The sequence below is a fragment of the Dama dama genome, chromosome X (assembly GCF_033118175.1).
Source record: "Dama dama isolate Ldn47 chromosome X, ASM3311817v1, whole genome shotgun sequence".
Lineage (NCBI taxonomy): Eukaryota > Metazoa > Chordata > Mammalia > Artiodactyla > Cervidae > Dama > Dama dama.
The window spans coordinates 103943649-103961697 of NC_083714.1; the positions used below are offsets into that span (position 1 = coordinate 103943649).

Genomic DNA, 18049 nt, shown 5'->3' on the forward strand with positions numbered 1-18049 from the left:
TGGACTGTCTTCCTCTTGATTTGGTGTAGTTCCTTTAGAACTTCAGGAGTTAAATTAATCTAACCCCACAATTACATGTATATATATATATATATATATATATATATCACATCAAGAGTCCTCGGGGTCAACAGGGCATAAGATTATTACAGTATCAGCTTCACATCTCCAAAATTAGGAGGCACACTAACCCTAAGCCTCTAAAACAGACACTCAAACGCATTTATGTCTCTGGGACTTAGCACATAGAGTAATACAGACTCACATTTCAGTTGTCATCAAAAATATCTAAGGAGAGACTTAGTGACAGCAAAAGGAAGGAAAGTAGACAGAGAATACATGGGAGAAGAGAGTATCTTCCTGGTTTCATCCTCAGCAGGATGTGGTCTCTCTGTGCTGGTAGTCTTGACTCTATGACCTGTGAACTTTAATTTGGAAGATACTACCCAAGTGGTTGATTGTACCATCATGAGTCCCAATGCCACATCTGCAGAAGTCCATGGCCTGGTTTTTAGTGCTAATGGAGCTTCTCTTAGAAACCCAGTGAGAACACATTGGTTTTGACTGGATGCTTCTCTCCAAAACTTGGCTTATTTTTCAACCTTTCCCAAAGTTGACTTTCCCTAATGCCTTTAATAATGGAAGATATTACTTATTTTTCTGCTGAAATAGGGTTCACCCTTAGCTGCATATGAGTTTCTTAGGCCCAGCCAAAAAACAGGATAAAGTTGAAAAAACTTAACAAATATCTATTAGATTTCTATCTACTAATGCCAGCATTTAAAACATTAAAGCACTTAGAACATCACTGTCTTTTGATCATCTAGCATGCATTTCATAGTCCTACTAGGACATCATAATGAATGAGCCTACCAATTCCTACAAGGAAGCAAAGTTTATTTTCAGTCTTTTTAGTTCTAGCAAGTGCCTTTCCCACCTTATATGCTGGGACTCAGAAGTCTTCTAATAATCTAATGAAAATGTAATCTAAACATTTTCAAAGCATCCCTTCTAGCATAGGAAAGAAACCTGTATCTCAGCCTGATTCCAGATTTTTGCTCCTTTATTTTGAGGTCCTGAACAGTTCTGCCAACCATGCTAAACCTAGCCTTTACCCTGTGACTGTGGACTCTAGCTAGAGCCTTGCCTAATGCTCCCTTGGTCTGGCAAAGCCCAATTGTGTTAAATTCTGTCTGCACAGACTATGTCTGTAAAAACCCACTTCATATCTGTAGGTACAAGCCAGAGCTATTGTAGACAACAGAAATCCTAATGCTATTAATGACTAACCATGATTTCTCTACTTGCATTTGGTTCCTAAATGCTTACCCCTTAACAATTTTGTAAGATTTCTCAGCCTATGCACTAAAATACAAAATAACTGCCCTCTTGATTTTAAACCAAGTTGAACAAGAAGTGCAAGAATAAGACTTTCAGTACAGTTGGAGTTTAAAATGCAACTTGGATGGAAGACCAACATGAGCCTCTCACTCCTTTCCCAAATTAGACATTTGAAGTCACCTAAGGCGAGGGTTGAAGTTACCAAGATACTTAGCCAGCCATATTGAATATCTCAAGAAGCTTCACACTTCAGTGAAGATTGTCTAAATGCCCAAAAGAATGAGGCAAAAAGTGTTCAGTTACCTTTAGTCTATTAACACCACCCAAGGTAAAAACATGGGCCAATGAATGTCAGACTTTGCCCTTCTCACTAATTAGATAACTCAGTCATTCTACTGTGGGGAGGAACACATAAAAAGGTTAGAGATAAAGGCAGAAGGATTCTTCAAAACATGTCTGAGAGGGTGGAAGTTTTAATTTTTTACCAAGCAAAAGTGTGAAAAAGAGAAGATGGTTCTTACAATTGTAAAGCAATCAAGAGTTTTTGTGTGTTTAGATTTTACAAGCAGTTTCACATATTTGGCAAATTTCAAAATGACCTCTAAGATGTTTTTACCAAATCATAGACATAGATATGGAAATCATCATCAAATTTGATGAAGTACACAGAGGGTTTTGCTTCCACCTGATGAATGACCATGCCACTTCTCTTGGAGCCATCCTCCTTGACATATTCCACTTGTTTGCCTACTAGGCTGTCTATGACTTCTCCTGGCTCCCTCTCTGTGAGAGGAGAATCATTGGAATCTGGAAGGATGTGTAGGTCACCATCTTTATAATCATCTAAGAGCTGGTACATATATAATACAGGATCTTTCTCATAGGTAATGTAAAACCACGTATTCATGACAGGTGCCTGAGCCAAGACCATCCCCCTCCATTCATTTTTGGAACCTTCCTCTGTCTCAAAAATATGTTCCACTGCTTTGCCAATCATAATTTCTGTTAAGTGTGTATCACTGATTCTAGATGATGCAACTCTATTAGGAAGGACTTCAAGTGATGACACTCTTTCATCTCTGTGAAGTTCCAATCCATAAACACAGTCAAATCCATCATATTTGATAAGATACAGAGAGGGATTTACAGGTACCTGATCCAGAACGGTTCCCTTCCACTCTGTTAGTGGTTCATCTCCGTCTTTCCATCCATGCCGAATTCTGCAGCCCACGATATTCCTTGGAGGCTGGGAGATGGGTCTGCTTCTATGCTTCTTGTATGCAGCTTTTCTCTTCATCATGGTAACAGACACACTGCCATGCCCTGAGCCTGTCCTGGACCGCTGCCCAGAAGCCGTTTTTGCGAGCGGGGTCTTCATGCCTGGGTGGAGCACAGTAACAAATCGGCCCAATAAAGGAAATCAAGACGAAATAAATTCAATGCATGACACAGTGAACTTTATCTCCTAAAGAGTGCACTCCATACACACACGCCCAGACGCCCGTTTTCCTCTAAAGCTAGGCAGAAAACCTGGAAATCCCCTGCACTCTGCGTGCAAGCAGTAACCTTCCTCCCTAGCTAGTTCCGGCTACGCTAGCGCTATGGAGTTCTGATTGTGGTCAGAGAAATAGAGGGCACCCCCTTATTCCTCCCGCCCTGCGTCCAACACTGTCCAGCCCAGAGGGCAGAGACTAGACTCCCCCAAGCTGGGGATAGCGGGCCTCGCGTGCCCAAATCCGACACTTCGCTGCTGCCTCCGCTAGGAGGCTGTGTCGAAGGAGCAGGACCAGCAGACGAAGAGTTAGGTGCTTGCAAGAGCTGGGAGGGAGGATCTTTAGGTAAGGAGCGTGTCAAGTGGGCTGCTGGATAGGCGGACAGGATGGCGGCAATGTCTCCGTAACTCTGTTTGGGCGGGGCGGGGGGCGGGCTCCGCTCCCTCTCGGTGGCAGCGGCGGCCCCTCTGCCACATCTGATTCCCACCGGTCAATGTAGTCGCCAGTCTCCTCCCTCTTTTCCGTAGAGCTCAGCTTCCTGCCAGGAGAGAGGCCTCCCTTTCCTGTTCAGCACCGCACTTTCCCCTACCCCCAACTCTCCATCCACCACTGCCTTGGGCGTGGGAACAGTTCTTTGGTTCCTTGTCCCGCCCCTTTCCAAAATCTGGACCGGCCTGCCCAACAAATCCCCTCTCCAACCGCCTAGCACAGCTTCTTCAGTTCTGGGCTCCCAGATTCCCAACCGCCACCCGTAACTCCATCTCTGTACTCCTGCCCCATCTGCTTTCCATCCTCCAGGAGTTTGCCCTTTCCTTTCCCCCTGCCATTCCGGAGTTACTCTTTATATAAGGAAATCTGCCTTTCCTGTCATTTAAGGGAGTTTGAGGTTGGAGGAGAGAAATGCACAAGTGCTCAGTCTGCCATCTTGACTCAGTATCTCGGTAATTTTTACTAACTGGTCATTACTGGATTTATTGAGGATGATATTTCTTTCTTTTTCACCAATTACAGAGAAATTATATGGAAAGCATGGGCATGGTATACAACCTAGCAAATTGTTGGGAAGAAAATAATCAACTATAAATCCACCTCTTATGCACCAGGGCTTATAGCAAAATATTAACACTTTCCATTGTCTTTATCAAATAAACTCTTACAAACCTGGGATACTTTTGCATATGCTTTTTCATGGCGTGTCCTTTTCCATGTAAAATGAGTATTTAATGAGTTTACTAGATATTGTCTGAAATGTTTTGTAGCAGCTTCAATAAAATTAGCATAAGGATATTTTCAGTTTAACCATTCCCTCCTACCTTCAGATGTTTAGTTTTAAAAAGTACTTATAAAATTATACTTGCATGCAAATGATTATTTTCTTGAACAGAATAATAAAAACACAAACTTACAATCAAAACACTTATTACAATTATAACAAGAAGTTAGTATTTCAACACTTTTACATCTTAAGCCTATGGAGAAAGACTTATTCAAGCAGTGTTCAACCATTTTTTTTTCATTACAGCCATGGTAGTGGGTGTGAAGTAGTATTTCACTGTTGCTTAATTTGCACTTCCCTAAGGACTAATGTTCAAATGACCACACAATTGCACTCATTTCATATACTAGCAAGGTCATACTCAAAATTCTCCAAGCTAGGCCTCAACAGTACATGAACCAAGAACTTCCAGATGTACAAGCTGGATTTAGAAAACGCAGAGAAACCAGAAATCAAATTGCCAATATTCATTGGATCATAGAAATAGCAAGAGAATTCCAGAAAATATATCTGTTTCATTGACTATGCTAAAGCCTTTGACTCTGTGGATCACAACAAACTGTGGAAAATTCTTCAAGAGATGAGAATACCAGCCCATCTTAACTGCCTCCTGAGAAACCTGTATACAGGTCAAGAAGCAACAGTTAGAACCAGACATGGAACAACAGACTGGTTCCAAATCGGGAAAGGAGTACATCAAGGCTATATATTGTCACCCTGCTTATTTAACTTATATGCAGAGTACATCATGAGAAATGCCAGGCTGGATGAAGCACAAGCTGGAATCAAGATTGCCAGGAGAATTATCCTTCAATTAAAAACTTAAGAATTATTTAGAAAAGCATAATATTCTCTAGGTTCATCCTAGTGGCTGTAAATGGCAGAATTTCATTCTTTTCATGGTTGAGTAATATTCCATTGCACAAATTACAGAAGACATAAATGGACATTTCTCTAAAGAAGATATACAGGTCACAAAGAGGCACATGAAAAGATGCTCAAAATCACTAATTATCAGACAAATGTAAATCAAACTGAAATAATACATTACCTCATGTTAATCAGAAGGGCCATTATGAAAAAGTTTACAAACAATAAATGCTGGAGAGGGTGTGGAAAAAATGGAACCCTCCTGCACTATTAGTGGATTGTAAATTGGTACAGCCATTATGGAGAACAGTATGGAGGTTTCTTAAAAATCTAAAAATGGAACTACTATTCTTGCACAAAACATATTTTCTTGAGTATAATTACATCTATTTTCATCAGAGATATTGCCATGTAATTTTTTTGGTGGTGTCTTTTCCTGGTTATATTATCAAGGGAATACTGGCCCATAGAATGAATTTGGAAGCATTCCTTTCTCTTCAATTTTTAAAAGCATATTAAGGATAAGCATCATTAACAAACTGAAAGATGAAGACCATATGATCATCTCAATAGATACAGAGAAATTCGACACCCATTTATGATAAAAAAAAAAACCTCCAGAAAATTGGCATAGAAGGAACCTACCTCAACATAATAAAGGTCGTATACAACAAACCCACAGAAAACATTCATAACAGTGAAAAACTGAAAGCATTTCCTCTAAGATCAGGAACAAGACAAGTGTGCCACTCTTGCCACTATTATTCAGCATAGTTATGGAAGTCTTAGCCAAGGTAATCAGAGGAGGAAAAGTAATAAAAGGAATCCGTACTGGAAAAGAAGAAGTAAATCTCTCACTCTTTGCAAATTACATGATACTATACATTGTTGTTGGCTACATTGTTGTTGTTCAGTCGCTCAGTCATGTCCAACTCTTTGTGACCCCATGGACTGCAACATGACAGGTTTCCCTGTCCTTCCTTATCCTCCAGAGACTGCCCAAACTCATGTCCATTGAGTTGATGAAGCCATCCAACCATCTCACCCTCTGTCACGCCCATCTCCTCCTGCCCTCAATCTTTCCCAGCATCAGGGTCTTTTCCGATGAGTTGACTCTTCACATCAGGTGGCCAAAGTACTGGAGCATCAGCTTCAGCATCAGTCCTTCCAATGAATATTCAGGGTTGATTTCCTTTAGGATTGGCTGGCTTGATCTCCTTGCAGTCAAAGGAACTCTTGAGAGTCTTCTCCAACACCACAGCTCAAAAGTTTCTATTCTTTGGCACTCAGTGATGTCTCTACTTTTTATTATTTTGTCTAGGTTTGTCATAGATTTTTTCTTCTCAGGAGCAAGCATTCTTTAATTTCATGGCTGTAGTCACTGTCCACAGTGATTATGGAGCCCAAGAAAATAAAGTCTATCACTGTTTCCATTTTTCCCCCATCTATTTGCCATGAAGGTATGGTACTGGGTGCCATGATCTTAGTAACTTGAATTTTGAGTTTTAAGCCAGTTTTTTTTTCCTCTCTTCTCTTTCAGTTTCATCAAGAGGCTCTTTAGTTCCTCTTCATTTTCTGCCTTTAGGGTGGTGTCATCTGCATATCTGAGGTTATCTCCCAGTAATGTTGATTCCTGCTTTTGAGTCATCCAGCCCAACATTTCACATGATATACTCTGCATATCAGTTAAATAAGCAAGGTGACAATATACAGCCTTGATATACTCCTTTCCTAATTTTGAACCAGTTCTATGTCCAGTTCTATTGTTGCTTCTTGACCTGCATACAGGATTCTCAGGAGGCAGGAAAGGTGGTCTGGTATTCCCATCCCATTAAGAACTTTCCATCATTTGTTGTGACCCACACAGTCAAAGGCTTTAGTGTAGGTTTTAGTGTAGTCAGTGAAGCAGATGTAGATGTTTTAGATGCCACCAGAAATTACTAGGGATAATCAATGTACACAGTAAGGTTTTAGGATACACAATTAATACATAAGAATCTCTTGTATCCTTATACACTAACAATGAAAAATCAGAAAAATAAATTAAAGAAACAATCCCCTTCAATATTGGAGCAAAAAGAAAAACATACAAAGAAATAAAGCTACCTAAAGAGACAAAAGACATGTATGCAGAAACTATAAGACACTGATGAAAGAAATCAAAGATGATAAAGACAGATGGAAAGATATATGATGTTCTTGGATTGGAAAAATCAATATTGTCAAATGACTATATTGTGAAAAGGAATCTACAAATTCAATGCAATCTCTATCAAACTATCAATGATAGTTTTTTACAGAACTGGAACAAAATATTTCACAATTTGTATGAAAACACAAAAGACCCTGAAGAGTCAAAGCAATCTTGAGATAGAAGAATGGAGCTGGAAGAATAAACTTTTCTGACCTCAGGCTATACTACAAAGCTACAGTCATCAAGAGAGTATGGCACTGGCACAAAAACAGAAATACAAATCAGTGAAATATGATAGAAAGCCCAGAGATAAACCCACACATCTATGGGTACCTTTGACAAAGAAGGCAAGAATATACAATGGAGAAAAAAACAGTCTCTTCAATAAGTGACACTGGAAAAATGGGGCACCTACATGTAGAAAAATAGAGTAGAATGTTTTTTAACATCACATACAAAAATGAACTCAAAATGTGATTAAAAAAACTTAAATGTAAGGCCATGAACTATAAAAGTCTTAGAGGATAAAATAGAGAGTACATTCTTTGACATAAATCACAGTGAGATCCTCATTGACCTGCCTCCTAGAGGAAGGGAAATAAAAACAAAAGAAATGGGACCTAACTAACCTTAAAAGATTTGCACAGCCAAACAATAAACAAGATTAAAAGACAACTCTTGGAATGGGAGAAAATAATTGCAAAGGAAATGACTGACGAAGGATTAATCTCTAAAATATATAAATAGCTCATAGAACGTAATAGTAGAAAAAGAAGCAACCCAATCAAAAATTAGGCAGTGAAAATTTGTTCAAGATGGCAGAGTATAGGGGTGTATCCTCATCTCTTGTGAGAGCACAGAAGTCACAACATGCTCTCAAACAATCATGGAAAGGAGGACACTGGAAGCCACCAGAGAAAAATACCCCACATCCAAAGACAAAGAGAAAGCCTCAATGAGATGATAGGAGGGATGCAACCACAATAAAAATAAATCCTGTATCTGCCAGGTGGGCAAACCACAAACTGGAGTACAATAATACCAAATAAGTTCTCCCATTGTTATGAATGTTCTGAGCCCCATGTCATGCTTACTAGTCTGAGATCTGTCAAGGGGGCTGGAAATCCAAAGGGAATCTGACTTTGAAGGCCAATGGTATTTGCTTACCAGACTTCATAGGACTGGGGAAACAGACTGTACTCTTGGAGGTCACAAACAAAATCTTGCACCCAACAAGACCCAGAGAAAAGGAACAATGACCCCACAAGAGACTGAACCAGACCTGTTAGTGTTGGAGGGTCTTCTGTGGAGGCATGGTTTGGCAGTGGCTCAAAGCAGGGATGGGGACAATGGCAGCAACAGTCTTGGGAGATGTCCATTCGTGTAAGCTCTCTTGGAATTCACCATTAACTCTACTATAGAGCTGGTAGACCTCAGGGTTGGGTTGCCTCAAGCCAATCAACTAACACAACCACACTCATCAGCATATAATTTAATTAAAATTTTAGTGAGCATGGTCCTGCCCACCAAAGCAAGGCCCAGTTTTTCCCACCACCAATCCCTCCCATTAGGAAGCTTATACAAACCTCTTAGCCTCATCTACAAGAGGCCACATGGAAGAAAAAGAACCACAATCTCACAGTGGCTAGAATAAAAATCACATCAAATAAATTTAATCAGAATGAAAATGCAGAGGGTTATCTCCCAGATGAAGGGACAAGATAAAACCCCAGAAAAGCAACTAAATGAAGCAGAGATAGGCAACCTTCCAGAAAAAGAATTCAGAATAATGCCTGTGGAGATGATCCAGGATCTCAGAAAAAGAATGAATGGGATATAAGAAATGTTTATCAAAAACCTAGAAGAAGTAATGAAGAAACAGAGATGAAAAATATACTATAAGGAATCAATAGCAGAATAACTGAGGGTTAAAAACGGATAAGTGACCTGGAAGACGTGTGTGCGTGCTTAGTCACTCCAGTTATGTCCGACTCTCTGTGACCCCATGGATCATGGCCAGCCAGGCTGCTCTGTCCATGGGATTATCCAGGCAAGAGTACTGGAGTGGGTTGCCATTTCCTTCCCAGTGAGAAAGTATGAAGTGAGTGAAGTGAAGTCGCTCAATTGTGTCTGACTCTTTGCAACCCCATGGACTGTAGCCTACCAGGCTCCTCTTTCCATGGGATTTTCCAGGGAAGAGTACTGGAGTGGGTTGCCATTTCCTTCTCCAGACCTGGGAGACAGAATGATGGAAATCATTGCTGCAGAAGAGAGTATAGAAAGAGAACTAAAAAAAAAAAATGAATACAGCCTAAGAGAACTCTATGACAACATTAAATGCACCAACATTCCCATTTTAGGGGTTACAAAAGGAGAAGAAAGAGAGAGAGAGAGAGAAAAGACCTGAGAAAATATTTGAAGAGAGAATAGCTGAAAAATTCTTTAACATGGGATAGGAAGGGCTTCTAGGGTAGCTCAGCTGGTAAAAAATTTACTTGCAATGCGGGAGATGCCAGATCAGTTCCTGGGTTGGGAAGTTCCCCTGGAGAATGGATAGGCTACCCACGCTAGTATTCTTGGGCTTCCTTGGTGGCGCATATGGTAAAGAATCGGCTTGAAATGCAGGAGACCTGGGTTCGATACCTGGGTTGGGATGACCCCCTGGAGGAGAGCATGGAAACCCACTCCAGTATTCTTGGCTAAAGAATCCCCATGGACATAGGAACCTGGCAGGCTACAGTCCACCGGGTCGCAAAGAGTCAGACACAACTGAGCGACTAAGCACAGCACAGCATGGGAAAGGAAATAGTCAAGTCCAGGAAGCTCAGAGAGTCCTAGGCAGGATAAACCCAAGGAGGAACACATTGTGACACACAGTAATAAAACTGAAGAAAATTAAAGACATAGATAAAATACTAAAAGCAACAAGAGAAAACAGCAAACAGCATACATGGGAATTCCCATCAGGTTATCAGCTGATTTCTCTACAGAAACTCTACAAGCCAAAAGGGAATGGCATGATATATTTAAAGTGATAAAAGGGAAGAACCTGCAATCAAGAATACTCTATCCAGTAAGACTCTCATTCAGATTTGATGGAGGAATCAAAAGCTTTCCAGAAATGCAGAAGTTAAGAGAATTCAACACCATCAAACCAGTTTTGCAACAAATGCTAAAGAAATTCTCTTGACAGGAAACACAAGAGAAGGAAAAGATCTACACAAAATAAATCCAAAACAATTAAGAAAATGGTAATAGGATCATACATATTAATAAATACCTTAAATGTAGATGGATTAAATGCACCAACTAAAAGTCATAGGCTGGGCAGATACAAAAACAAGACCAGTATATATACTGTTTACAAGACAACCACCTCGACCTAGGGATACTTACAGACTGTCCATTGACAGATGAATGGATAAGGAAGTTGTGGTACATATACACAATGGAATATTAGTGTAAAAAGGAATGCATTTGAGTCAGCTCTAATTAGGTGGATGACCCTAGAGCTTATTATACAGAGTGATGTAAGTCAGAAAGAAAAAGACAAACACTGTATATTAACACATATATATATACGGAATTTAGAAATGGTGGTACCAATGAGCCTAAGTATAGGGCAGCAAAAGAAAGACAGATGTAAGGAACAAACTTTTGGACTCAGTGGGAGGAGAGGGTGATATGACTTGAAAGAATAGCATCAAAATGTATATGCTACCATATGTAAAACAGATAACCAGTGCGAGTTTGATGTATGATGCAGGGCACCCAAAGCCAGTGCTCTGTGACAACCTGGAGGGATAGGTTGTGGAGGAAGGTGGGAGGGAGAGGTTCAGGATGGAGGGGACACATGTATACCTATGACTGATTCATACTAATGTATAACAAAAAACCATCACAATATTGTAAAATAACTATCTTCCAATTAAAATAAATAGAGAAATTTTTAAAAATGACATAGACTGGCTAGCAGATGAATATATGTGCATGTATTCGCTTCCACTTACCATATCACTCTATTTAATGCCCCAAATTGTATGTAACTATTTTATACTGTTAGTTTAATCATGTTTCCTTTATGGCATGCAATTGTAATTATCTTTTATTTTTGGCTGGCTATTTATTGTGAAAACTAACAAAATTTTTTTTTTTTTTTACTTCTGTAATTAGGTAACTGTTGTTCACATAACACCAATGAATCATGATTGTATGTGTTCAGTCATTCAGTCATTGTGGTCTCTTGGACTGTAACCTGTCAGGCTCCTCTGTCCACACAATTTTCCAGGCAAGAACACTTGAGAGGGGTGCCATTTCCTACTCCAGGGGATCTTCCTTACCCAGGGATTGAACCCACAACTCTTTTGCCTCCTGCATTGGAAGGTGGATTCTTTACCACTAGCGCCACCTGGAAAGACTTTGGTCAACAGTAAATAATAGAATTCTATATCACTAAAATCACCATTTAATAGAAAAACCTGTAATCATTTTTAAAAATCCAAACACATGTCAGAATTATCCTGGAATTTTTTGAAAAGTACAAATGATGAGATAGTGTGTTTTTAATCCAAAGCTGCTTCTTTTTTTTTTTTTTTTCATTTATTTTTATTAGTTGGAGGCTAATCACTTTACAATATTGTAGTGGGTTTTGTCATACATTGACGTGAATCAGCCATGGTTTTACATGTATTCCCCATCCCGATCCCCCCTCCCACCTCCCTTTCCACCCGATCCCTCTGGGTCTTCCCAGTGCACCAGGCCCGAGCACTTGTCTCATGCATCCAACCTGGGCTGGTGATCTGTTTCACTATAGATAATATACATGTTTCAATGCTGTTCTCTTGAAATATCCCACCCTCGCCTTCTCCCACAGAGTCCAAAAGTCTGTTCTATACATCTGTGTCTCTTTTCTGTTTTGCATATAGGGTTATCATTACCATCTTTCTAAATTCCATATATATGTGTTAGTATGCTGTAATGGTCTTTATCTTTCTGGCTTACTTCACTCTGTATAATGGGCTCCAGTTTCATCCATCTCATTAGAACTGATTCAAATGAATTCTTTATAATGGCTGAGTAATATTCCATGGTGTATATGTACCACAGCTTCCTTATCCATTCATCTGCTGATGGGAATCTAGGTTGCTTCCATGTCCTGGCTATTATAAACAGTGCTGCGATGAACATTGGGGTGCACGGGTCTCTTTCAGATCTGGTTTCCTCGGTGTGTATGCCCAGAAGTGGGATTGCTGGGTCATATGGCAGTTCTATTTCCAGTTTTTTAAGAAATCTCCACACTGTTCTCCATAGCGGCTGTACTAGTTTGCATTCCACCAAGAGTATAAGGGGGTTCCCTTTTCTCCACACACTCTCCAGCATTTATTGCTTGTAGACTTTTGGATAGCAGCCATTCTGACTGGCATGTAATGGTACCTCACTGTGGTTTTGATTTGAATTTCTCTGATAATGAGTGATGTTGAGCATCTTTTCATATGTTTGTTAGCCATCTGTATGTTTTCTTTGGAGAAATGTCTGTTTAGTTCTTTGGGCAATTTTCCAGCCTTTGACAAAATTCAACACCCATTTATGATTAAAACTCTCCAGAAAGCAGGAATAGAAGGAACATACCTCAACATAATAAAAGTTATATATGATAAACCCACAGCAAGCATTACCCTCAATAGTGAAAAATTGAAAGCATTTCCCCTAAAATCAGGAACAAGACAAAGGTGCCCACTCTCACCACTACTATTCAACATAGTTTTGGAAGTTTCGGCCACAGCAATCAGAGCAGAAAAAGAAGTAAAAGGAATCCAGATAGGAAAAGAAGTGAAATTCTCGCTGTTTGCAGATGACATGACCATAGAAAACCCTAAAGACTCTACCAGAAAATTACTAGAGCTAATCAACGAATATAGTAAAGTTGCAGGATATAAAATTAACACACATAAATCCCTTGCATTCCTATACACTAACAATGAGAAAATAGAAAGAGAAATTAAGGAAACAATACCATTCACCATTGCAACAAAAAGAATATCCAAAGCTTCTGATGTGTTTCTAATGGGCTGCCATGTTTAAAAACAACTGAACTATATGATGATCTTTTATCTTTAACTACTTTTTTCCACTCTTTCTATTACATATTCAGTGTTCCCATTTCATTTAGTCTATGTTTTCCAATTTTTCTGTCTCTTTTTTTTTTCTCAAGCCATTATCAAAGCATAGTAGAAAAGTTTTTTATACATATATGGAGAAGATCTATACAGTCAGCAAAAACAAGACTGGGAGCTGACTGTGGCTCAGATCATGAACTCCTTATTGCCAAATTCAGACTGAAATTGAAGAAAGTAGGGAAAATCACTAGACCATTCAGGTATGACCTAAATCAAATCCCTTAGGATTATACTGTAGAAGTGACAAGTAGATTCAAGGGATTAGATCTGATAGGCAGTGCCTGAAGAACAATGGATGGAGGTTCATAACATTGTGTACAATGTTGGAGGTGGTGATCAAAACCATCCCCAATAAAAATGCAAAAAGGCAAAATGATTGTCTCAGGAGGCCTTACAAATAGCTGAGAAAAGAAGAGAAGTGAAGGGAAAGGAGAAAAGGAAAGGTATACCCATTTGAATGTAGAGTTCCAAAAAATAGCAAGGAGAGATGAGAAAGCCTTCCTCAGAGATCAATGTGAAGAAATAGAGAAAAACAATAGAATGGGAAAAACTAGAGCTCTCTTCAAGAAAATTAGAGATATCAAGGGAACATTTCATGCAAAGATGGGCACAATAAAGGACAGAAATATTATGGAACTAACAGAAGCAGAAGACATTAAGAAGAGGTGACAAGAAGACACTGAAGGACTATACAAAAAAAGATCTTAATGACCCAGATAACCACGATGGTATGATCACTCACCTAGAGCCAGACATCCTGAAATGTGAAGTCAAGTGGGCCTTAGGAAGCATCACTATGAACAAAGCTAGTGGAGATGATGGAATTCCAGTTGAGCTGTTCAAATCTTAAATGATGATGCTGTGAAACTGCTGCACTCAATATGCCAGCAAATTTGGAAAACTCAGCAGTGGCCACAAGACTGGAAAAAGGTCAGTTTTCATTCAAATCCCAAAGACGGGCAATACCAAAGAATGTTCAAATTATCACACAACTGCACTCATCTCACATGCTAGCAAAAAAAATGCTCAAAATTCTCCAAGTGAGGCTTCAACAGTACATGAACTGAGAACTTCCAGATGTTCAAGTTGGATTTAGAAAATGCAGAGGAATCAGAGATCAAATTGGTAACATCTGCTGGATCATAGAAAAAGCAAGACAATTCCAGAAAAACACCTACTTCTTCTTCATTGACTACACAAAAGCCTTTGACTGTGTGGATCACAATAAACTGTGGAAAATTCTTCAAGAGATGGGAACACCAGATCCCCTTACCTGCCTCCTGAGAAATCTGTATGCAGGTCAAGAAGCAACAGTTAGAACTGGACATGAAACAATGTACTGGTTCCAAATTGGGAAAGGAGTGCACCAAGGCTGTACATAGTCACCCTGCTTATTTAACTTATATGAAGAGTGCATCATGAGATATGCTGGAGTGGATGAATCACAAGCTGGAATCAAGATTGCTGGGAGAAATATCAATAACCTCAGATATGCAGATGAAACCCTTTTGGCAGAAAGCAAAGAGGAATTAAAAAGCCTCTTGATGAAAGTGAAAGAGGAGGGGAGGGAACTAAGATGGTGGAGAAATAGGATGGGGATACCACTTTCTCCCCCACAAATTCATTGAAAGATCACTTGAACACTGAGCAAACTCCACAAAACAACTTCTGATCGCTAGCAGAGGACATCAGATACCCAGGAAAGCAGCCCATTGTCTTCGAAAGGAGGTAGCACAAAATATGAAAGATAAAAGAGAGACAATAGAGTTAGGGATGGAGATCCATCCCAGGAGGGGAGTCTTAATAGACGAACTTTCCAAACACCAGGAGACCCTCTCACCGGCAGGTCTGGGGGAAGTTTTCAAATCTTGGAGGGCAACCTAACTGGGAGGGAAAACAAATAAAATCCACAGACTACATGCCTAAAAACAACTCCCAGCAGAAAAGTACCCCAGATGCTCACATCCGCCACCAGCAAGTGGGGGCTGAACAGAGAAGAGTGGGCGGCATTGCTTAGGGTAAGGACGGGGTCTGAATGCCCTGAGGGCAATCGGAGGGAGCTACCATGAGATAGCAACTTAAACTGTGGGATAGCAAGAGAGAGAGAAATAACCTGGGAAAAGCCCTAAATTTAGGCACTACCCAGCCGTTCCCAGAATGAAGGACTAAGCGAATACCAGAGAAGAGCTAGCCGGCTGCAGACTGGCCCATCCCCTGCCGGAGGCAAGAGGCAGGGGGGAGGGGAAAGGGGCAAACTTGGCCCCAGAGACGGCATCCCCTACCAAACTGCAAACAGGCTTCCAGTCTCTAACCAAAGACTTCCTGAGATTCTGGATGGTTGACATCCACCTGGAGGGTCGCAGCCAGAAATTAGCTTCCCAGAACAGACACAAGGCGCATCCGACCAGCGGGCCCAGAAACTGAGGCTGGGACCATGGAGGGGATAAGGCGCACTGCACCAGAGGGGAGTGCGCTCGTCAAGCTCCTGGCTGCCTGAGCTGCGTGTGCAGGGAAGGCACAAAACACAGGCCCAACCAAGTCTGTGCTTTTGTGGAGTACCCAAAAACCTGAATCTGAGCGGCTTAGGCCTAGGAAGTACATGCAACTCAGGGCCCACTCCCTGGAGAGCAGCCTGGAGCCTGAGCAGTGTAGACGAGGGAAGCACACACGCTGCAACTGGGAGCAAATCCAGTGTGGCCGGAACACTGTGAGTGCTCCCCACACATGCCAGTGATATTTGTCTGCAGTGCCCTCCCTCCCCACAGCACGACTGAACAAGCGAACCTAAACAAGAGACCACCTTTGCCCACTTGTATCAGGGCAGAAATTAGACACTGAAGAGACCTGCAAACAGAAGTCAAATAAACAAAGGGAACCCCTTCAGAAGTGACTGGTGCAACAGATTAAAATCCCTGTAGATAACACCAACTACACTGGAAGGGGCGTATAGATATCAAGAAGTGTAAGTTTGAACAAGGAGCGATCTGAAACTGAAGCAAACCCACACTGCCCGCAACAGCTCCAGAGAAATTCCTAGATATATTTTTCCTATTATTATTAATTTTTTAATTAAAAAAGTCTCTTTCTTTTTTTTTCTTTCTTTAAAAGTCCTCTATTACACCTCTATTACTCCTTAATTTTCATTTTTATAACTAACTATAACCATGCCAAAAAAAGGGACCCTAATTTTTTTTTTCATTTATTTTTATTATTTGGAGGCTAATCACTTTACAATACCAAAGTCGGTCTTGTCATACATTGACATGAATCAGCCATGGATTTACATGTATTCCCCATCCCGATCCCCCCTCCCACCTCCCTCTCTACCCAATCCCTCTGGGTCTTCCCAGTGCACCAGGCCCGAGCACTTGTCTCATGCATCCAACCTGGGCTGGTGATCTGTTTCACTATAGATAATATACATGTTTCAATGCTGTTCTCTAGAAACATCCCACCCTCGCCTTCTCCCACAGAGTCCAAAAGTCTGTTCTGTACATCTGCATCTCTTTTTCTGTTTTGCATATAGGGTTATCAGTACCATCTTTCTAAATTCCATATATATGTGTTAGTATATTGTAATGGTCTTTATCTTTCTGGCTTACTTCACTCTGTATAATGGGCTCCAGTTTCATCCATCTCATTAGAACTGATTCAAATGAATTCTTTTTAATGGCTGAGTAATATTCCATGGTGTATATGTACCACAGCTTCCTTATCCATTCGTCTGCTGATGGGCATCTAGGTTGCTTCCATGTCCAGCAAGCTTCATATATATTTCTTTTTTTTTTTTTTTTTTCAAGAATACCTTACCAAAATATATTCTAAATAAGGACAAATTTAACAAAACTACATGATCAAAATAAAATAATTTAGTACAACTCTGAAAATAATGCTTCATATAGAAGTAAAACTAAGGATATACATTTTTTAATTCATTCAACAAATATGCTTAATTCCTATATGAGTCAGATCCTGTTAGGTATTTTTTTTTTTTTTTTTTGAGAAAAATATCTTCTTTTTTTATTTTATTTTTTTTCTTTTATCAGCCATGGATTTACATGTATTCCCAATCCCGATCCCCCCTCCCACCTCCCTCTCCACCCGATTCCTCCGGGTCTTCCCAGTGCACCAGGCCGGAGCACTTGTCTCGTGCATCCCTCCTGGGCTGGTGATCTGTTTCACCATAGATAGTATACATGCTGTTCTTTTGAAATATCCCACCCTCACATTCTCCCACAAAGTTCAAAAGTCTGTTCTGTATTTCTGTGTCTCTTTTTCTGTTCTGCAAATAGGGTTATCGTTATCACCTTTCTAAATTCCATATACATGTGTCAGTATGCTGTAATGATCTTTATCTTTCTGGCTTACTTCACTCTGTATAAGGGGCTCCAGCTTCATCCATCTCATTAGGACTGGTTCAAATGAATTCTTTTTAATGGCTGAGTAATATTCCATGGTGTATATGTACCACAGCTTCCTTATCCATTCATCTGCTGATGGGCATCTAGGTTGCTTCCATGTCCTGGCTATTATAAACAGTGCTGCGATGAACATTGGGGTGCACGTGTCTCTTTCAGATCTGGTTTCCTCAGTGTGTATGCCCAGAAGTGGGATTGCTGGGTCATATGGAAGTTCTATGTCCAGTTTTTTAAGGAATCTCCACACTGTTTTCCATAGCGGCTGTACTAGTTTGCATTCC

The 18049-nt window shown here is 40.3% G+C and overlaps 1 protein-coding gene across 2 annotated transcripts; it reads right to left on the reverse strand.

Moving 5' to 3' along the window:
* Positions 1-1942: 1942 nt before the first annotated feature.
* On the reverse strand, positions 1943-2737 carry LOC133052455 (spindlin-3). Of its 2 annotated transcripts, XM_061137364.1 has the most exons (2): positions 2495-2737; positions 1943-2191 (listed from the first exon to the last, which is right to left on the reverse strand). In XM_061137364.1, the coding sequence occupies exons 1-2, from the start codon at positions 2717-2719 to the stop codon at positions 1943-1945; spliced, it is 474 nt and encodes a 157-aa protein (XP_060993347.1). In that variant the 5' UTR covers positions 2720-2737. The 2 variants fall into 2 exon arrangements, with proteins under 2 accessions (XP_060993347.1, XP_060993346.1); XM_061137363.1 differs by having other exon boundaries at positions 1943-2737.
* Positions 2738-18049: the final 15312 nt, after the last annotated feature.